Below are 22396 nucleotides of genomic sequence, written 5' to 3'. Positions count from 1 at the left end.
GCTCCGAGTCGAACCATACCGTACCTAGGCCCTCCATTCTTATTCCTCCATGATATTATTAACATTTCGCTCCTCCGCACAAAAAAAACAACAAACTATTTTATTGAAAAATGCCTTGTCCGGGGTAAGCCCCCCCCCCATGTATCAGCAACGGGAAAGGCGTGGCATTGCGGGGGGGGGGGGGGGGTGCAAAACTATATTTGTGGCATTTATCCCGCATGACCGAGTCGCCTTTCGACTTCGGGTATCTAAACTTTTAACTTCTTGGTTGTCATGTTGATGAAAGCTACAGACCACGTAACTTGTCCTCTTATCTTGATAAATTTTCTGACGCAAATCAAGTGCGGAAAATCTTGAAGTCTGCGCTAAAATGTAAAAGGGGCTCTGGATATTTGATACAAAATCATCGGCCTTGGAAAAGGACATATATCTCAACAAAATCCAAAAACTTAAACGATTTTTATATTTATCTTACAGTGAACCCGAAATTTGTGGCCTAAAAAAACCCAAGTAACTTGTCCTCTTATCTAGATAAATTTTCTGACGCAACGTACGGAAAATCTTGAAGTCTGCGCTAAAATGTAAAAGGGGGTCTGGATATTTGACACAAAATCGGCCTGAGAAGAGGACATATACATTGTATCTCAACAAAGTCCAAAAACTTCAATCCCCGCACACCACGCCTTATAACCCGCAGTATATAGACCTTATGCATTAAGGCGGAGCTAGAGGGCAATGGTTCCGTATTGTGTGGATAGGCATGAGTAAACCATTTGTGCAGTCATTGTTACAAGATTAAAATAACACACACAAAAACTCTGAGCTTGAGACACCCGCAACGCACAAGGTCTATATAGGTGCCGTCATTGAAAAAATACAAAATAGGACTTCTACAGGGCGAGTCAAAAAGCAGAACCCAAACCCCAAAATCATATTTCATATTAAAAAAAATATGTAGCACCATGGAGCTATAAACACAGCTCCATGGTAGCACCAAACATAATAATGACTGGAAAGCAAATTTCATATGCTACTTTCATTTTAGATGAAAAAAATACTGAAATTGCTCAATCCGTTCAAAGAATATCACAATTTAAACACAATAACCCTAAAACCTCTTTCGTCCAAAAATGCGATTTCAAGAATCATCGCTATAATTGTCTTCAAACATCACCAGCGATAAAACCTCAGTTTAAAAATATTCACAGTCCTTTTGAAGGCCCGTCTTTTAAAAAAAGTGGGGAGTATGAATATTTTTTTGCCTAACCAGGGTTGTTAATAAAGATATTGTGTACTGCAGTTGTTCAAACAAGCATTCTGTGTCTTCTCTTTGTTGTACCCAACTGTCAGAATACACACTAAAATGTTTTTTTGTTGTTGGACGAAACAGGTTTTAGGGTCATAGCGATGAAACGGTGGTATTCTTTGAACGGATTGAGCAATTTCAGTTATTTTTTCATCTAAGCTTATAAAATTGGCTTTCCAGTCATTATTATGTTTGGTGCTACATATTCTTTTAAAATATGAAATACAGTTTTTTGGGTTTGGGCTCCGCTTTTTTGTTTGACTCGCCCTGTATTTTCGGAGGAAATGTTGATTTTTCTTGGACCCGTTTTCTGGAAAGGGGGGGGGGGGGGGATTGGCATAAGCCTAGTCATGGTTTTAATAAGCACAAAAGGTAATTTTTTACTCCTTTGTTGTGATAGGGAGAAAGGCGGGGCACAAGGGGCGTGCCCATATTGCCCTGCCCCTCCCCTTCCCTTTTGTGTTGATTATTGATAGGCAAATGTGTCACTTTTGTTATATGGGAGATAATGCTGTATTGAAGGTTCTACCTCATCATCAAATGACTTGAGTAATGCAGCATTTATTGCCTAGAAGTGCCGACGAGTTCATACAAAGTGCTTGCAATAGCAATGTAGGTTCTTTACTATACCGAGTCTGTTAGAAAATGCACAAAAATAATCCCCCAAATTCAAATAGTATAATGACTTATGAAATTGGACAAAAAGAAGGCACAAGTTTATTACAAACATTCGCTATTTTATTAATTCTACATAAATGCTTCATCAAAATGTATATATGAAAGATCCGCTTATCAGTTATAAACTATTCCTAGATATTTATTCATTTTCAGCAATTTTTTTTTCCTTTCTCAATTAGAAGATTCATTAGAAACGATAGCTGTAATTAGAAGCAGATTCAAATTCATGGAGGTCACTGTGCAACATACAAAAGAGGTCTCAGAAAACGTGTATAAAAATATAAAAAGTCCTGAAATATAAAACATTCCTTACTCATTATAAAAAAAGAGCACTTCTTTTTTTCATTTCTTTTTTTAGAAAATACAAAAATTTACACATACAACATCTACCACAATGAAACCAAATTGTATAGTTTGCTATAATTATAAAAGAACACTTCGCACAAACTTACAAAAGATATAACACATGCTACAGAGCAAGTCTCTAAATGTATAATTAAGAGCATTTCATAATTAATACTAAAGTTATGGTAATAAGAATGATTAATATTAGTACAAGATCAGTTGCATACATTTGTTGTTTGTTTGTGAACATGATTTTGGTCCCAAAAAAAATACACGGTTCCTTATTTCCGCGGTGAAAGGTTTGTTCAAGGGCCCGCAACTCAACTCTGGCGACTTCCGATTCATTTTGTACGGTTGGATTACATAGTACATTTGACTTTCCCAGAAACACTCCACCATACAAGTCCAGCCACCATATAAATGCCATCATTACAGATCGAAAGCAGTCTACATCAGGAGGGGTCCAAATAAAAACACGGAAATGCTGTAATCTTCAATTTCTTTTACCAGCCACGCAACAAGGGAAGACTGTTTTATGCCACTATTTTACATGAGCAACGGCATAGCTATGGCGTGGTGGTGCATCCGGCATCCCCCCCCCCCCCCCCCCCCCCCGCACCTGAAGAAAATAAAAGCACTGTCCTATGAGTTACCATGATTAGCGGGTTGAACATAAAGTGCCTTTTTCCCTTGATTTTTGGTGTAATTGTCACCAAAACCCTGTTTTTCATGAGTGGCTGTTTATTTTAACGTCCCGTGGAAAGCAATTAGTGCTAGCTATTGTTTGACATTGCCCGTGATATAGGTTTTGAACAGCGTTGCCGTGGGAAGATGGTTTCCAGCCCCCCCCCCCCATATTTTATTTCATGGAGGTCCGGTGTCCAGTCAAAAAAACTGGTCTACCTCTCAGCATGATCAAATTGGGTGCCCCTCCATTGTAACCTCAAGCCCCCCCCCCCACTTGCCCCCCAAGGAGAACAAGAACAACCATGGCTTAGCCATGCACATGGGAAGACATGTCCTGTTAGAATTTGTGAAATCGGCAGGATGAATGGACCATTCATTAGTTTTGCAGCAGACTGAATGATTTTGGAGGGAAAATATCCTGGGATCATAAAGGGGTCAAGCAACTTTTCTTTGTCAGCATTAACAATTGTTTGAACAAATCACTTTTAAAACCCCATTCACTACTGCAAAATCCCTTTTCAACAATCAAATAATCGTCCTATTAGGGCACAATTGAAAAAGGATTCTTTAAAAAATTGGATTACTGACTGTCATCATATACATGCCTTGTATTAAAAAAACACATAAAATACACAAATTGTGAGTACAACATCTAAGCACTACTTTGCATTTTTAGTGCGTGCAAAATATAGAAGGCTGCATTATATACAGGCCTTGTGTTAAAAAAAACATAAAATATACAGCTTGTGAGTAGGCCTAACACATCTAAGTACTACTTTGCATTTCTTAGTGCGTACAAAATATAGAAGGCTGCAATAAACATACAGTTATTTATTACTTCTTCTCAGACCAATCACGGGAAAGTCCACTAAACTTTTGACAAACTTACAGAAATGTTTAACACTACTTAACACAACCCATCACTGTTCTACAATATTTATTCTTAGGATTAAAATGAAAACGTAACAATTAGTAAAAGCTGCATTGTCACAAATATTACTTCATAAAAAAAAATGGAAAACTATTTCTGAATGCTGTGTTAGAATGTAACAGCGCCTCTGGTGTATGTGGGCTCTGTTAGGCTTTGTTTAGGCTTCATCGGCAGTTGTGAATGCCTGATTGGTGAACTCTTGGACAGACTCCTTGCCGCTCTTGTGGCCGTCTGTTTGTCGCTTGGCAAAGTTGACAAACACCTGTTGATGACGAGAAAAAAGAAAAAAAAAACTTATGTAAACTTGTGGAGTGGTAGCACACTGTTGTATTGTGTATTGTGATCTGATACACCGTGCCCTCTGGAGACGTGCACACAATAGGGAACAAAAGATTGTATACGTCTCCACAGGGCAATTTCTACAGATGAATACGTCTCCACAAGGTTATCACGAAATAGATATATCGATTTTACTCAAAAACTAGGCGGAATTTCCAAGGTGTTTTGATCTGTCGCAAATGGAAGAGTTTTAGAAAAGGGATATTAAGTACATAATTTCAGCCAAGGAAATTAATTCTGGTTAAAATCAGAGCATTTTGAAACTTCACTTTCAAACTCGAAAACTTTACTACACGAGAACAAAGAAATGTCTCCACAAGAATACAAATTTCAGTATGTGTGCACTGCGAGCATGTGTGTGGATACTGGCAAAGACTAGTTTTAAATTTGAAAAAAAAAAAACACACTTTTCTTCAAACAAGTTTTGGTTGATAAAGGTTACGATCGTTGTTTTCTTCTTTTGGAATTTGGGTTGATTTACAAGAAGAGTTTATTTCTACAGCTTTAGCTTTCACTGTGGCAACATCTACTGTTGAAGAAAACCTTAAGGGGGAACAACACAAATGCTTGGAAGGTATTTTTTAAAGCAGTTATTTGATTTAAACTGTTCAAAACTTGTAATAAGACTGTTTGAAATTTAGCCAAATAAAAAAAAAAACTTATAGGGGGCCAACACAAATGCTTCAAAATTATTTTAAGCCTTTATTTCATTACCCGTTGTAAGAAAATTCCTAGAAATGTCGCCATATTCACAAAAATGCTCGGAAACCAAATATTCACCAACCAATATAAAAGAAATCACACTTATGAAACAATTGTTAAATTGTTGAGGACCAATCAAAGTTTGTTTGTGGATAAATATAGCGACCAATCACCTGGTCCAGCGTTGTCTGGGTAACGGAATACTCCTGGATGCCGAGGCGGGCTTTGTTCTCCTCCACAGCGCCAAAGATGTCCGCCAGGCGCCTGGTTGCCAGGGGCAACTGGAAGCGCACCATGTTGTGATGCCTCTCCTACAAGAAGATGATTTGAAAGTTGCACACTTAGTGTGTTAGGAAACGGGGCTATATAGGCCTAACACATTTAGTAGCACAACCCAACAAAAATGAGCCAAAAGTCACTAGAACTAATTTTGAGTAGAAAGGCTGAATTTCCCAAAAGGTTCTCTTTCAAAAACACAGAAGATTCTCTTTCAATAACAATGACTCTTTCAAAGTGTCAAATTCTTGTCTAGCAGCACTAATGGAGGTTACTGTAATACTCAGGGCTCCCACAGAAATCTTGTAATGAAATGCCATGGCTTTTCCAGGACAAAATTAAGGCTTTCTAGCATTCGACAAATTCCTGCGCTGCTTTGGCATCATAGGAGCCTGTTGCTCTAGAGACAAGGGGTGCCACTCCCTTTCAGCCTTCCAGTTTGGCACAAGACCACTGAGCACCGCAAAAGCATTGCTATGGTGCATCGAACAAGCAACAAAAATAGAGCATACATGCATAAACAGGAAGTACATGTGTAGTAAGCCTGCCACAGGCAAATATTACGCATCATGACTTGGGGCGATGCAGGATTCTATGAGTTGTCTTCCACTTTTGTCTTGGAAGATCAAACTTTCCATGACTCCTAGTAAAATAACAAAACTCCATGACTTTCCATGATCAGCTTCAAATTCCTAAATTTTGCCTTGACTGTGAGAACCCTGAATACTGAAAACACTCAAATACAAACAACTGAATGTGCCTACATTGCAACATACACCATTTATTTATCCTGTATAGGATCCATATTTTCCGTAAGGAAGGGAGGGGGGGGGGGGGTTTGGGGGGAGGGGTTTCAAGGCAAATGTACTGTGCATACCTTCAGGATGGCTTCAGGAAACCTGTCGTTGACAAAGTTCATGATGCTGCTCCAATCCAGTGTCTCATCATTGATGCGGAGGATAAGAGTGTAGCCGTCGCCATGACGATGCTTGACTTGCTGAGGGCTGCCCAGGCACTGGAAACGACCGTTCACCATGATCGCGAGACGCGTGCACAGAAGCTCGCACTCCTCCATGCTGGAATGTGTGTAAGATCAAAAATCAAGTTGACTTTTAAAGTCTTAAGCTACAGATTTCATTCTGCAAATTAAAAGCACAATACAACCACCGCCATGCTCATTATATACAACAATGATTTAGGTTTTCAAATCCCCCACCTTTCCTAAAAAATCACTTCATTGGTTGTTTAAGAGTTTTCTAAAGATACTTCCTGGCAAATGATAGCTTTAAGAGCCATACACAAACCCATTTGGGAAAATCAAAATGCGTACAAAAATGATTGCACATGATTTAGAAAGATGATTCATTTAAAAAAAATTTTAATTGTTGCTGAATTTAAAGATTGGATTTAAAGTGCCTGCAAAACATAATCAGGAACATGAAAAAATTAACAAATGTTTGGCTGTTTCAAATATCAGTTCTCTATGCAACAAATTAAGTAAATAAGGGCCCTTCTCAATTCATTTCCATGGCAAAGTTTCATTAGCAACTGCTTGACTCATCAATACTGATAACATCATAGCGGGAAGATTGCGGGGAAGTTGTTCAGAATCCTGCCACTTATGCCCGATACAATGTCCACAACTTGTCCGGGATATGAATCGAGACAGGCCCTAAATAAGTTGGGGATTCAGTAGCGTAGTGTGAAATTTGTCATGAGTGGGGTTTACCAATTTTTTTTTCACCGAAATTTCAGTTTGCCAGATGGCTGTAAAACAGAGACGAAGCCAGCGTTTGAGAAACAGTCTGAGACTGATGATTTAAGTGACATCCAAATATAGCACGTCATGCGCAAGCGGGCCGTGTGCAGACAGCATGTTCAGCCCATTGATCAGATGTGCGGCTACCCCTCCCTTCTTCCCCCTCCTTTTCCCCCCATTTTTGACGGAGACATAAGCAATGGCAGAGTATTTCCTACAGAACTCTGAAAGCTTAAGATTATTTTTATCCAAAAGTTAGCAGGCAAGGAAACAACAATTTCCCTCCTCCCCCGGCCAGCCTCACAACCCCCGCTTGGATTGGTGCTGGACTGGGCCAGGGGGTGTGGAATTCAGATTGTGAAAACCTGTTTACCTGTGTGATGTGAGAATCACAGAGTGGCCGTTCTTGATCAATGCGAGGACGTTAGACCACACTGCTTGCTTGGCGACTGGATCCATGCCAGTTGTTGGCTCATCCTAGTGGGAAATAAAGCATGGCCAAAAAAATGTCAACACCACAACAAATTGCTCATGCTCTTAACAAAAAAGATTGTAGAGTTCCGAGTCGAATCAAGTGAAGTATTTTGCAATTCCTGTCATATGCAATTCACACTACAGTCTGTGAGTGAGCACTTCACAACATTCTCCAGTCAAAAACTTATCTTAAGAATGATACATCGGTATTTTTTAAGAGATGATCAAACCAGTGCGATGCATCAGACCGTCAAACTAATCAAGACAATGTCCAGAAAAAATCCAGGAATTCCTGAGTACATCAGCAGAAAATGTAGAGTGTTACTGGATCTGTAAACAACATTGCAGTCAAGACCTTTTCTAAGACCTCACACAAATGCTTAATGGAATGTCAAATTTGAGTCAAGTCTAATGTGAATGAGGATAGACGCTCAGTGCCTTAAGTGACTTTGAACATACTTAACAGTTGGATTGTTTTAAGGTAATACCGTATAGTTTAAAATAAATGTTTTATGGGAAAATTTATCTTGAATAGGTTTCGAAAAGATCTTGGGCAGAGTTGGACGGTCAATATGACATTTTTACTGGAGCTTGAAAGTTGATCCCAAAACATATATCCCAGTATTCTTTCGTCAAATAATGACACTTGGTAAATTGTTATTTGACTTGTTTTGTTTCTAAAAAACCAAATAATTGATAAAAATGAGTGCGGTCTCAAAAAGTCTTGACTGCAACACTGCTTGAGAGGCTTCTAGCTTACCATGAGTATGACTTGTGGGTTACCCAGGAGAGCTATGGCAGTCGACAATGAGCGCTTCATTCCTCCGCTGTAAGTCCCAATGCGATTGTTGACGTACGGCTCCATGTTCATCTGGTGCACAACGCGACGGACGGCCTGAACGCAACAAAATCATTTGAAACTTAGGAATATTTATGGTTTGGTTAAGGGAAGTGCCCAGGCACAAATCCAACAAAAAATCAGCGCTATAAAAATACATAGCGAATCCAGTACATGTAATACATTGTACAGGCTTTTAGAGCTACCAGTTTGGCCTGGCTTGCTTAGTGCATGCTAGCATAGCTTAGCATCAGCCATGAAATGCCAGGCTCCAGCACTTACCAGAGCTGCGAAATTGGTACCGTTGCCTATAGGGCAGAGTAGGGCCTATGGTGCACTGGTGCCTATGGGCTCTGTGCGCCAACAAAAGAGAGGTTTTTTTTGGAGCCCCATGGACGGGACCAACACAGCGTGTGCGTACTGTACTGGTTCGCGTGCAAGGCTGCAGGACTTATTTATTCTGAATACGTGCCAAAGCTAAGCCAGAATGTCTTCGTGTGATAGGCGTCGTCAGCACGCGGGTGTGTTTAACTTTATCTTTTGGCGGTCTCCCAGACTAATCCCCAACCCCCACAACTATGGATACATTCAAAGTCCACAATAGATAGACCGGGAACCAGTCTCCTCTCCTTTTCTGGCCGTTGATGGGGTACTTGTGCAAAACATTCCTTATTTGTATACTAATCCAGCTTACCATCTCGCACTGCTTCCCAGTGAGGCCCTTGATCCTGGCGTAGCAGTACAGCAGCTCTGTGCCGGTCAGCGGACTGTACAAGGCATCGGCTTGTGGGCAGTAACCAACACTGTCCAAAAATACAATGGTCCGTAATGAGAAAAGAGGTCCCAAATTGTAATCCAAGAGAGTTTTGTGGCCCCTGCAGCTGAGGGTGTGTAGAAATGAAAGCTCTTCGTTCTTTTATTTCTTACAAATTTGTAAATTAAATTGGAGTGAAGGTAACACTGGGCTTCAGGACTGCTATTAGGGGTGATCATCTTTGGATGGAAAACAACTTACCAAAAAACCAGTGGTTACCCCAAAAAAGATTGAACAGAAAGTGACAGAGAGTAAATCGAGTTTTAATTTGATGTATGTCTTGATTAGCTGTGAGAGTTCGGAGTATTTTATCCGAATTTTGGAATGGGGGGGGGGGGGCATTATCACTGTTGCCTATGGGAATTTATTCACTGGTCTGCACCCCTTCTACAGGTGACAACTTCAAATCCCATTTACACTTAATCAACACAGTAATAGGTAGAAATGGCTCAGTGGGTAGAGCACTGGTCCTGTTTTCTGTCCGTTCCAGGTTCTTCTCCCACTCTTGTTCATTTTGTTTCTCCATTCTTTACCTGTTGGACCTGACTTTGATGCTGCCGTGTGTGGGCGCAAGATCGTTGATAATCATGCGGAAGGTTGTGGTCTTGCCGGCTCCGTTGACACCAAGAAGGCCAAAGCACTGACCAAAAAAAATAAGACAATGACATTGGTAGTAAGGCTGAGATACAGCTAACGTTCCTTTTTTTTTAGGAAGAACAATTTCTCAAAATCTGTTAAACAGCTCTGTGAAGCACCATACCTGTAACTGAGTCTATCACAAGACACAATCACAATTCAATTTGACAAAGTAATGTCTGTCACCATTTACTTAACCCTTTCCTTACCATGGGTGACTTTTGTCGACAAGAAGAACCCCCCTGCTGGTTCCCATGGGCGACTTTAGTCGACCAGGAAACCACACACAGAACACCCTCAACACAGATATATTTACTACTTTTCAGAAAGGCGGCATGTTGATATGTCTGGCCGCCCATACATCAACCATATACCAGCTGAAAGAGTGTTTTCAGATCGTTCTAATGGTGTAGTTTATTTATAGTGTTATCATTACAAAAAAATGAGAAAAGTGCTTCAGAAGTATCCACGCACAAATTGAGGTATGGAGTGCTATTTGGTCATGTGGTGAAATGGCTTGCAGTTTGATAAATGGAACCAGATGAACAAAACGGCATAACTTTCTTATATTTGCACATATGGACTTCATTTTTACATCACATAAAAGAGTAAGGTTCAAGGAACAAACTTTACACATAACACCTATGATTTAATTCACTCCTTGGCAGTGAAAATTTGGGTTGAAAAAACCGACTTGTGACTTGTGAAGACCTGTGATGACTTGTGATGACTTACGATGACTTGTGATGATTTGTTACTGACTCGATTACATGTCTACGGAAAAACCGACCCTTGTAGTTTCATGTCTTGGACTAGACTGGCTTACCTGTCCCTTAGGAATGCCGACACACAAATCATCCACTGCCACCAAAGACGAGTTGTTGACAGATCGATACACCTACAAAAAAAAATTGACAAGCAGTATAATCAAAACATTGGAAGAATAGGTCAGAAAACCCCCAGCAAATAACATTTTGAAATCAACAGACATACTGTATCTACTCCTTCAAAATGTATCATGGGTATGTACTGGCATTAGAACGGCAGGCACGTACAGTAGAACAATTGCCATTGGCTGTGACCACTTGTTATCTTGATTCTGAATGGACTAGCAGGGTTTACACTGCAGCTCTTCTAAATCCAGAGTGATAACAAGAGATATTCCTGATAATTTCATCAATGTTTTAATTGCCTCAGGAATCTATTTCTTCAATTAGGCAGGACTGGTACAGTGTGCGATTGATGTTGAGCATCGGTATTTTTTGTGTTCAAATGCGTGAGTGGGGTAACGAATTTAACTTCATGCAAATTCCTGCACATTTACCTATTGTGTGCGGACAATAAGCCAGTTCTGTATTTCAATGACCCGAGGTCATTCAGGCTAACATCGCTGACGTGATGTTATGCGAAGTTACGCGCACGCCCATTCTGTTGGTAATTGACACGCAAGCGTCGTGCGCCCGCGTGTTCATGCGCCTTCGATTGTTTGATTATCCCGAATGACCTGTGACCCATGTGCATATGCGCAGTTGAAATACCGAAGAGGCTATAAATACATGTGCATGCAGCAGGAAACGTGAGCATGAGGGGAAAGCGAGTGCCCAATATGGCAGTGCAATACCAATCATGCAGTACAGGATATCATTAATTCAAGTTTGCTGGAAGAAAAGTTGGCTTGCCATATAATGTATGTGTTTAGAGTGCATCGTTGTGGCTGGGGGAGGGGAGGGGGCCTTACGCAAGGACGTCAAAGGCAGCTCATTTGGACAAATCACCTTGGTCAGATTCTGGATGCAAACCAAGTCGTTCTTGGTATCTCCAGACACTAAGCGCTGCCTCTCCATGGCAACATCCTCATCTTCAACGCCATTGTGATCCGGTGATCTAAACAAAGGATATAAATTCCATGTGTTTAGTTTTAATAAAAACAGGTGTTTATATAAGCGCTTGTGACAACATTTAAGTACTTTACATCCTCAAACAATTTTGAGCTCCCTATGTGTATAAAGGGTGACCTAAATAATGCAACTCTGAAACATTTGCTTTTTTGGCAAAAAAAAAAACCGTGATTGGTGATTTTTTATGCTTTGCATATCAGATTGAAGCTGAGAGCTTTTTCTTTTAAATACTTAAAAAGTCACGAAAACAGCACATTGGATTGCTGAGAAAATGCCAATTATAAATTATATCAAAGAAGTGATTTTTTTTTTATCCTTTTCAAAGGTGCTACAAACAGTGAAACATGTTGCTGTAAAACCCACTGTGAAACTGTCGTTCATTTGTGCATTTTAAAAATATTTTGAAGTATTTATGATTGTGACTTGTTGATATTTCAGTAGATGACAGTAAGCCAGTGAGCAGAGTTTTCTCACACACGTTTTTAGTGAGCAAGTTGTTTTGGGTTAACAATTTGAACAGAAACCCCAAAATGCGTCTTCCTGAAATGACGTCACAGCAACAGCGTGGGCCCTTTAATCAGGGCTGCGATTGGTCAGAACCTCATGGGATTTGATTGAGACAATACACACCCTGACTTGCAATCCCCACTTCTACGTCTGCTGGAGCTCTCCACGATCATCAGCAGCAGGAATGCAACAACGCCCTCAATGGCCAGGGCGACAAACTTCCAGCCCAGCATGTTGAAGCCGAAGGGATCGCGGTAAGTGTTCAGGCCGAAGGTGGCGTAGATGTCTGCCTCGGCTTGGTTGTAGAGGAGCTCGATGAGTCCCGAGGCCAGACAGAATGGGGAGAAGATCAGGAAGATGTGGTCCAGGTAGTAGAAGGCATCGTGCTCTCTGATTGCACCACCCTGCAAATCATAAAAATGAAAATACTGCAAGTAAAACTTGCGCAATCCCCCGGCATCCTGCCAGTTTGTGTACATGTACAGGCAGTTAGTAAGGACAATTTGCAGTGATGGCATTGATTGTCCACCCGGCAGGTACTCAGTTGAATGGGGAGTTTGGGTTGAATGGAGAATTTGGGTGAGACACCGGACTAACATATGTTAGTCATGAGTCATGAGTATCTCTACAGAGACCTCGTAAATATCTATAGTGGAAAGGATTTTTTCAACGTCGGCCTTCTCTCCACAGACCACCTTTCAAGTTTGACTGAGATTGATGACTGAACTTACAGTGAACTGGAACATACACACATGGACACACAGAAGGGAACACCCCCTCCAAAATTTGTATCCTTGTGGAGACATTTCTTTGTTCTCGTGTAGTAAAGTGTTCAATTTTGAAAGTGAATTTTCAAAATGCTCTTATTTTAACCAGAATTAGTTTCCTTGGCTGAAATTTGGAATTAATATCCCTTTTCTAAAACTCTTCCATTTGCGACAGATCAATCCACCTTGGAAATTCCTAGTTTTTGAGTAAAACCCATATATCTATTTCGTGAAAACCTTGTGGAGACCTATTCATCTATAGAAATTGCCCTGTGGAGACCTTTACAATGTTTTGTTCCCTATTGTGTGTGAGTCTCCACAAGGCTACAAATTTGTGGTCACCAGATCGCAATATCCCCCTGTCTGGCTTGAAAGCCAGGGGATAAAAAGACCAATTAATCCTAAACCCTGCCAGGCGCAACACAGTGCATCAGGTGTAAAAGTCTGTGGGACCTTGCTGCATTGAGCCATCAATGCCAGAGCATAAACAGCCAACTCTGATACAATCAGAGCTAGTCTCATTGAACAATGGTTGGGAGTCTCTAAAATATGGAAGAGCCATCGCCACGGTTACAATGAGGTACCGGATCATCAACAAACTCAATGACATCCCGGACAACCAACTAATTCCAGTCAACTCATTCACCAGAGGCCACAGCCAGGAACTCCTCGTTCCACCCACCCGCACAACCTTACTGAAGGGCTCCTTCTTCCCAGACACCATCCGCCTGTGGAACTCACTACCCCAGCAAGTCGTTGAGTCACCAACCCTGGATGTCTTCAAGACCAGAGTAAACGGTGTACTAATTTGTACAAATTTGTCTTTTTATGCTTTGAATTATGTCTGCATCTGCTTGTTTGCACTTCAATCAATGTGTATAGTGGGTGGCATGGGTGGCTTGTGCGTAAAGCGCTCGCCTCTCACCAAGGTGACCACGGTTCGAATCCTGGCCGCGGATCGCATGTGAGTAGAGTTGTGCGTTGGTTCTCTCCTGTGCCACAAGGGTTTTTCTCCGTGCCCTCCGGTTTTCTTCCCTCCGGAAAAATCAAACACTTTCGATCTCAGGCTGTGCTCCGTGGTCATATATGGTTCGATGTGGCCGGCAGCCATAGGCGCCTTAACGTGCCAGCGGCCCGACCACGTTGTAGCCGCGTCCTTCGCAATAAGCCATTTGCGTGTTAAATTTGCGTAAAATCTGGAACACTGACTTAATCCAGTGCTTTGCACGTTTTGCAAGTTTGCATTCTCCCGACCAAAGAGACTGTTACTATATCACGTGATTCGGGGCAAGCCTTGTGCTAGCAACCCCCAGCTCCGGCATGGTCTGGTGTCTTTGTGCCATTCTCACCCATTGTGAACAATGTATTGGTGCTGAGCGTCTCTTACGTAACCATGCAAGAGCTTGCCCCGAATCATGTGATTAGCAACAGTGTCTTTGGTCTGGAGTATTCAAAGTTAAAATGTGCCAAGCATTCTGAGCAAGTCAGTGCACCATATGTTTTTGAAATGTAAATCCCAAAGGGTATAGGTCACTCGCAAATGGCTTATTCAGCATACCAGCTGCCAGTAAGGATGATTAGTCTCCCAAATTATTATTATTATACTCCAGAGGAGGTTTCTGCACGGGATATGAAGATGAGATGATGATGATACACCACGCTCCAAATTAGTGCAATAAAAGTTCTGCAGACTGACTACAAAATTATATAGACGGAATGCAGAATTCTGCCGTCTCCAGATGCCAATGAGGACTAAACCATGTAAACACTCTGCATATTCTGTGACCCACATAAGTTAGGGCAAGCTCCAAATGATAGCTCTAAAGACTGTCAGCAGACTGTCTCCAGTCCACCTTCAGAATTCACCTAAGGTCCAATCTGCCAACTCCCTGACAAATGACTCACTGGTCAAGCAGTTAGACATCTGCACCAGTAAGCAAGAGGTCATAGGTTCGAGTCTCAACATAGTAAACTTGTACACTTTCATATAGGGACGAAAACAGGTACCAGCATTAGCTGGGGAGGAACCTGCAATGGATTGGTATTCCGTCCAGATAGTAACTTGGCAAGTCAGGCATGTCAGTGGGTCTAGAGTCATAAGGTCTAGAGTCATAAGGTCTAGAGGAGAGACATGCATTGCCTTACAAAGTTGCCAGGTAGATGGCAGCGCTGCAATTGTGTAAACGCTGATGGTTGCGATGCGAGTGTGCAGCCTAGCCTACACCATCTCGGGACTAACAAAGAAGGACACAGCAACTATAGTATAGCCGAGAGAAACTTTGCATTAACATAAAAAGTGAAACACCAAAAAATGAAGCTTGAGCTAAGGTTCAGCCAGTTTTAAATCTATGTTGTCTATAATGTATTTATTGCACCGTTTCTGCTCTTATGCAAAATTTTGATGCCTCGTGGACAAATACTTTAATCGGGTACCGCAGTAAAAAAGTTCGCAAAAGACAAACGGTAAATGCAATTAATTTTGTCCAAAACAAAAAGCTGGAATTCCTGCTAAAGCCAGAAAACTGGCATTCCTGCTTCAGTTGTTTCATGCCATGAAAAGAATAAAAGTATCAACCTGATCAGCTTAGTATCAGCTCGGAACACTTTACTTGACAGCACTTACCAGAGGCGACTCCTGCAGGAATTTGGGTATGATGGTGAGGATAGCGACCAGGAACGTCAGGCAAAAGTAGACGATAAAAGCTGTGCCTGTTGACTTGAACAGCGGCACCAGGACATACAGCTGGCAGACGGTGGCAAAACTGACAAAATGAAAAGGGCACAAATCATTTTTCAAAAGGAGACAAGATGATAAGAAATGATTACACTTGTAAAATTTGACAATCCTAAAAATGGGTTCTGTGGACAAGTACCCCCTTAACCCTTACCCTGCCAGACACAACACAATGCATCAGGTGGAAAAGTCTGGTGAACTTTGATGCATTCAGCTACCAACACCAGTGCATAAACAGCCGCTTCTGAGACAATGAGAAGTCCCATTGAACAATGCCACAGTTGTATCCTGCTGTATTTTGTGACCACAGACTCTGAGGCAGATTGGCCTCGATGCTTTCGACCTGATCTTGGGTATAGGCTTGTAATTTAGTGTTGCATGTTGCTGCCTTTGGCTGGGTTTCTAGCCGAAATACCCTAGAGGGTTCGGGTTAAGGGTAAGCACGGGAGAGTTGGGGGAGACCACTGGTAGAGATATTCAAATGCAATGCTGACGATGCCTAACACTTATGAGAGGATGCTAAGTCGTGCGTACTTCACACTATATGCGCGCAAACCAGTACACACACGCGGAGTGCCCTGTCCACTAGGCTCTAGAAAGTGGAAAAAAGCATCCTCTCTGCTTCACACATGGAACCCATGATTTCAGAAATCCCGACATGACAGAAATTTCAGGAAAAACATTTGTAACATAGATAACAAGAAATATTTTCTTAAAGAAATTGTGTCCAGGATCCAATTTTAAAAGCTGTACAAATCATGGAATTCTGTAGTCATAATCATGATTCTGATCTTACAGGGGCTGGCACACACATTTTGCTGCTCTAAAACATGAAAGCACAATATTCTTAATTATGAGATGCCTACATGAATCTGTGCTGAAAGTCAAGAATTACCTTATAACTTTTAACTTTGTTAACATTTTTTGTAAGTGCAAAAATTTTACTACAGTCAAAGATTCTTGGGAACTTTAAGCAAAGATTTTCAATTATGGTAGGCAGAGTCATGAAATGCAACCCACATTAAACAATACGCTTATTATACAACTTCAATTTATTACAAGGATTTTTATCTTTTCTAATCTAAAATCACTTTTCTTTTTAAAAATTATTTCTTACTTCTTAGCATACAAGTATTGACTAAAACACTTACCCATATAGGAACAACAGCAGGCAGAATGCTGGTATGTTACTGGATGAGCTAAAGGCATGCATTCCAAACGCGCAGACGATGATGAGACTTATACCAATGGGTATCAGGTACATCAACTGCAAGAGGAAAATAGGGAGTATGAGTACAAGAACAGACACAGTGTAAGTAAAGCCTGATTCAATATCAACCACAGTTCAGGGTGACGCTACGTCGTTAAGGTAACAGTGATCATAAACATTCCGGCAAAAGATAAATGTTTTTGTTTTTTGATATTATTTTAAACCACTTCGCATCGGATGACATCAAATGACATGTTAACACACTAATTCCCCATTTGATCTGTACACACACACAAAGTCCGAGAAGTCTGTGGAGGTGGACCGTGTGTTGAACTTGAACAAGGCCGCTGTGCACGGCCTGTTGTGCTCTGTCGGCACACCCCGGAGTGTTGATAAAATTTAGGTTGCGGTTAAAAATATCGTACAAATACTGTTGAAATAACTCTTTCGAATCAGTATTTGTGGCGTTTGGCTGTATGTCAAAAATTGGCTGTTATATGTTGCCTTTTTCGAAAATGGATTTTTTGGCGAAAATTATCCTGGCGCGAACTGGTTAAAATGCACTAGACACAGTCAATGCTATGACTCATTTGACATCCTTTTGCGATTTGTTTTCGTTTTGCTAAAGAACATGGACCTTTTGGTGATCTGTGGACAGAACCTTAAAATGGTGGTTGTGTTTAAAACTCCGTAACTTGAAAAGTACATGAGTGATTTGAATAATTCTTGTTCAAAAAGAAAGCTTAGGAATTGGGCTTTCATATCCTAGACTTTGAAAGTGCTACATGCAGAACTTCACTAAAATAATGGGCCCGACATTTGGGTTTCGATTTTTTTTTAATCACCCTGTACATTAAAATACAACCAATGCTAAAAATTGGAGTTATGTTGTGTTTCGTTAAGATTAATTTCTGTTTTCTCATTTTCCTGGAATGTTCAACTGCCACCGGTACCCACCATATCCCAGACAAGGTTAGCCAGCCAGTATCCCGTCGGAGTGACCCCGCTGACATAGTGCAGACGCTTGGAACCGTTGTTGTACTCCATGACCAGGAACGTAGCAAAGGTGGCCGGGATCAGGCAGAAGGCAAGCACTATGATGAGACAGTTGCCAAAGTTCTGGGCCGTTTGGTCCCAACTGACAGGAAAAATTAACACATAAAGGTCAAAGGTCTATTTGTTCCAATAAGCCATTTGCGAGTAACCTATGCCCTTTGGGATTTACATTTGAAGAATGCTTGGCACATTTTAACTTTGAATTCTCCAGACCAAAGACACTGTTGCTAATCGCATGATTCGGGGCAAGCTCTTGCATAGTGACGTAAGAGGCGCTCAGCATCAATACATAATTGTTCACAATGGGTGAGAATGGCACAAAGACACCAGACCATGCCAGAGCTGGGGTTGCTAGCATAAGGCTTGCCCTGAATCACATGATATAGTAACAGTCTCTTTGGTCGGGAGAATGCAAACTTAAAACGTGCAAAGCATTGGATTAAGTCTGCATTCCAGATTTTATTCAAATTGTAAAGTTCCCATCCCGTTTCCCCATGATCGGCCACCATTGCAGTAGGCAACCATGTTGTGAGCTGTAAACTAGACAGCAGGGCTTATTTTCACGTAAAATAACCGTGAATTGTTTATCAAATGGCATAATGGTCACTACCCGTGTCGTGTACGGTTGTCACAATTGTGCCAACCCAGCACTGGGTGTTGGCTCTGTGTTTTTCTCACAGTTTTTGCCATCCATCACAGAATTGAACGGTTGCCTACTACCTACTGCACGCGGAGCTATACAAACCTTGCCTACTACAATGGCGGCACTGACTCTCCGATACCCGGATGTCGGTCAAGCCATGCAGGTCAGTGGGAGAGCCTTATTAGGTCCAAGAGGGTTTATGGGACCAAAGCGCCACACAAATCAAAATGCATTGCAGAATTTAAGGGTGTCATGTGTTTCACCACCGAACCAGGCAAACGTGGAAACAAATTCTACATCCTGTACAGGCTCATTGCGAGTCAATGTATTGGCTGCTTTTATTTCTGTTTTTAGTTGTTGAAATTTTTAGATTATAAATAGCAACTAATTCAGTCATGCCCTTTCAACATTAAAAAACCCTCATTTCCTGTTTTTGACATCATTTGTTACACCAAGATGCAAAATAGCTTGCCTGCCCATGCATACACCTACTTCATGAGTTTTGTGCACGGCGCTAGCTACAGGGTTGTAATTCCAGGAATCTCTGTGTGTCTATGTGTGTGTCTGTCTGTATTTCGATTATCTCCAGAACTGGGCGCTGTATGAAGTTGAAAATCGTCAGGTGTATTGCTCAGCACCCAAGACTGTTCAGTGTCAATTTGAAGTTGTTTGGATGAGCGGTTCTCAAAGAAGCTGCAAACGAAGCACTGCAATACTGGATGACTTGACCATACAAAAGTGTATATACAGACCGCGCCACGCACTGCTGCACATCTTCAACGGTCACTGCACTCTATACCGGACCATGGGTACGGGTCAACACACGTGCAAATGGTGGTTGGCTGTATGGGCTCGACTGTTTCTTGAAGGGGAGGATTGAACAACGGTGATCGAGGTGTAAATATGGCGCGCTGTTATACGGGCACGGTACTCTTTTCCGCCACGTTTGCGGGTCGACCAGAGACCAAGCATTTGCCTGTTCCAAACAGGCACGTTTTGAACGGGCCCTCTACTAATTCATTTAAAATGAAATGTACTTACATGTCTCGTACGCTGAGACCCTCTCCAGAAAACTCAAAGGGATGAGTATACGCTGATATACCTGGGATAGCAGTAAAACAATTAGTTATCAAACTGCCAATAGATGTCGATTTAATAGTGGGTTTTGCCCTTCACTGAATTTGCAATTGTAATTCTTTATACAGAAATCTGCAATTTGCATTTCTTCATACAATCACTGAAAAAGAAGAAAACACATTTTTGCAAGAATTTGGGACCATAAATAATTGTAAAATATAGAGCAGTCCACTGTTTCAAGAATTCTGCAAAATGAATTTTATATCCTGAAAAAAAAAATGTTAAATCAAAGTGCAACATTTAATACAAAATGGATAAATTATGTATTCCCGATCCCAAACTCACCATATGTTGCTGGGTCTTGGCCGGGGGGCAGGTAGGACCTCAGAATGATATTGTTGGCGGTGTTCAGTGCAATGGGCATAGCATGGAACCCCTTGTTGTTGTACCACGCCTGCAATGCCAAATGAAAATGGAAAAACTTCATAAATTATTATAACCATAACCACTCCAGAAAAGTGACATTTCTCCTAGGTGAAAATTTGGAGCAAGACGACACTTTGGGAAAAATATGACAACATGGCCCAGAAACTGAATGGCAATGCAATATAATTAAACTTGGGGAAACAAACAGAAAAAAAACCCCACCAAATTGTCATGTAAAAAAAATTGATATATTTTTCATTACCTTGATAAATTCCTGTGTGTCTCCTGTGGGTTTGCTGTGCAGGGTAAGCCCGTTGTACCTAATTAACAAATTTAAAAAAAAAAACCAATTATTATTAAAAAGAATACATACAAATACAATGGAAAGAAGGACCTCCTGTGGCCAAGTGAGGCATTTTTCTTTTCTTATAAGATCATTTGCCCAAAAGAGGAGCCACTGTTCAGGGTAGGTGAACCATCTGCATAGATGCATAAGTCATAACGGTTGATGGACATTTCATATTTATGCTATTAAACTACAAATTCTATTTGATATGTTTTGGGTGGTGCAGGAACTAATGGGCTACCACGCTTGAAACTCAATCTACATTTATTAGACTTGGAGCGACCAAGATGTTTCCGCGAGCAGGCCAATTTTTTTTGCAGGGATATATGGTATAAGTTAATATCTGTGCGTAGACACATGTGGCTTTAAAGGTAGAGTATATCATTTGCAGCTTTGCGCTGGCATTAGCTCTGATCAAGGTATGTTCCCCCACACTTTTGAGAAGTGATTGACGCCCTTGGGAAAATGAAAACCCATTTTCAAGGTTTTTCCTGATTTCCCGAGTGGCTTGGAACCCTGATAAACGCTTGTTGCTGCAATATTAGCATCCTGCCAATGACTCAGTCCTGCTATGGGTTTTATACATCTGGACAAAGCCAACCTCTTGAATCGGAAGTCCTCAGTGGACCTCAGCAGGTACTTGATGAGGTCTGCCTTCAAGCTGACATCCAGCAGAATATCCGTGGTGTTCATTATCCACTGCGGTGGTGCAGCCCCCACAGCGCCCTCTGGGCACTCCAGGAAGCTGTTTGCACATGAGCAGTCTGGGGCCGCGCGATCAACGGCCAGAATTTCTTCAATTTCAGCTGGGGACAAGCTGGAGATTGGGTTCTTGAAGAAAGCTTCCGTGAAGTGACAGGTGCTAAAACCAGAAAACAAGAAAGCTCGTAAGTAGCGTCATTTTTGAAAGTAGGGAGGGACTTTGGGTTTAGGAATTTTAACTAGGAAACGCTGTGAGATTTGATAAGAGAGAGTTGATCATTGCAACAAGTTGAGTGTCATGGCCTAGAGGTTAAGAGCACCGGACTCATGCTCTGGTATTTCAAAGGTAACAGTGGTGTGGGTTCGAGCCCGAGTGGACATTTGTGCCCTTAAGCAAGGCACTTAACCATTATTGCTTCGTCCTTCGGATAGGATGTAAAGCCGTAGGTCCAGTGTGTTGTGTAATGCAATGCATGTAAAAGAACCCAGTGACATTTATCGCTAAGAGAAGGGGTTTGCCCCGGTGTTTCTGGCCTCCTGTTAAAACTCCCACGTGGAGTGTTTAGGAGAAGAACCAACCAAGAACCAAAAACAAGGTCAGCTTGGGTTTTTAACAAGGGAGGCTTGTGAATCACGGTAGGTGTACGTTAAGTAGGATTAGGTTGAATTTTAAGAAGAGTGGGTCTGAAAAGTTAATCGTGAATTTCAAAGGCTAGTTCATACTTGATGCAAATTTCAGTGCTAAGACACTTTGCCATGGTAACGGCAAACACCACAAAGCTTTTGCTTTTACTTGAAGTTTGAACCACTTTTAACAAAGGAAGGTTGTGGATTTTATGGGAGTATTGGAAATCACAACCATTGCGGAAGGTTGGATTTTAACAAAGGAGGGTTGTGAGTTTCAAAGGGAAGGATTTCTCAACAAGGAAAGATCCTGAGTTTTAACATGAGAAGGTTGTGAGTTTAAACAATGGAGGGTTGTGAATCACAACAGGGGAAGGTTGAATTTAAACAAGGGAGGGTTGTTAGTTTTAAGAGCAAGGTTACAAGTGTTTAACGAATAAAAGTTGTGGATATGTCAAAGAGAAGGTTGTGGGTCAGATTGTGTTAACATTGTAAGGTTGTGAGTTTTAGAGTGGGACGTCTGCAAGTTTTCCAAGGGAGGAGTTGTAACAAGGAGATGTGAACGATAGCAAAGGAAGAGTATGAATCATAAAACAGTACAGTTGTAAATTTTTCACAAGG

The 22396-nt window shown here is 41.3% G+C and overlaps 1 protein-coding gene across 8 annotated transcripts in view; it reads right to left on the bottom strand.

Moving 5' to 3' along the window:
* Positions 1–2022: 2022 nt before the first annotated feature.
* The window catches only part of LOC119728778, a 160985-nt gene continuing 140611 nt past the window's right edge, over positions 2023–22396 (bottom strand). For all 8 annotated transcript variants that reach the window (XM_038201162.1, XM_038201159.1, XM_038201167.1 and 5 more), the window contains 17 exons: positions 21051–21311; positions 20366–20423; positions 20023–20131; positions 19642–19702; positions 17859–18039; positions 16843–16958; positions 15581–15719; positions 12314–12594; positions 11561–11669; positions 10612–10683; positions 9683–9789; positions 9030–9138; positions 8258–8392; positions 7397–7500; positions 6142–6340; positions 5162–5299; positions 2023–4209 (listed from right to left, as the gene is read on the bottom strand). In XM_038201162.1, coding sequence (XP_038057090.1) covers positions 4105–4209; positions 5162–5299; positions 6142–6340; positions 7397–7500; positions 8258–8392; positions 9030–9138; positions 9683–9789; positions 10612–10683; positions 11561–11669; positions 12314–12594; positions 15581–15719; positions 16843–16958; positions 17859–18039; positions 19642–19702; positions 20023–20131; positions 20366–20423; positions 21051–21311 — 2284 coding nt within the window. In that variant the 3' untranslated portion in view covers positions 2023–4104. The remainder of the gene's footprint in view (positions 4210–5161; positions 5300–6141; positions 6341–7396; positions 7501–8257; positions 8393–9029; positions 9139–9682; positions 9790–10611; positions 10684–11560; positions 11670–12313; positions 12595–15580; positions 15720–16842; positions 16959–17858; positions 18040–19641; positions 19703–20022; positions 20132–20365; positions 20424–21050; positions 21312–22396) is intronic.

This window comes from Patiria miniata, unplaced genomic scaffold, assembly GCF_015706575.1.
Source record: "Patiria miniata isolate m_02_andy unplaced genomic scaffold, ASM1570657v1 HiC_scaffold_20, whole genome shotgun sequence".
NCBI lineage: Eukaryota > Metazoa > Echinodermata > Asteroidea > Valvatida > Asterinidae > Patiria > Patiria miniata.
This window is presented reverse-complemented; position numbering and strand designations above follow the sequence as displayed.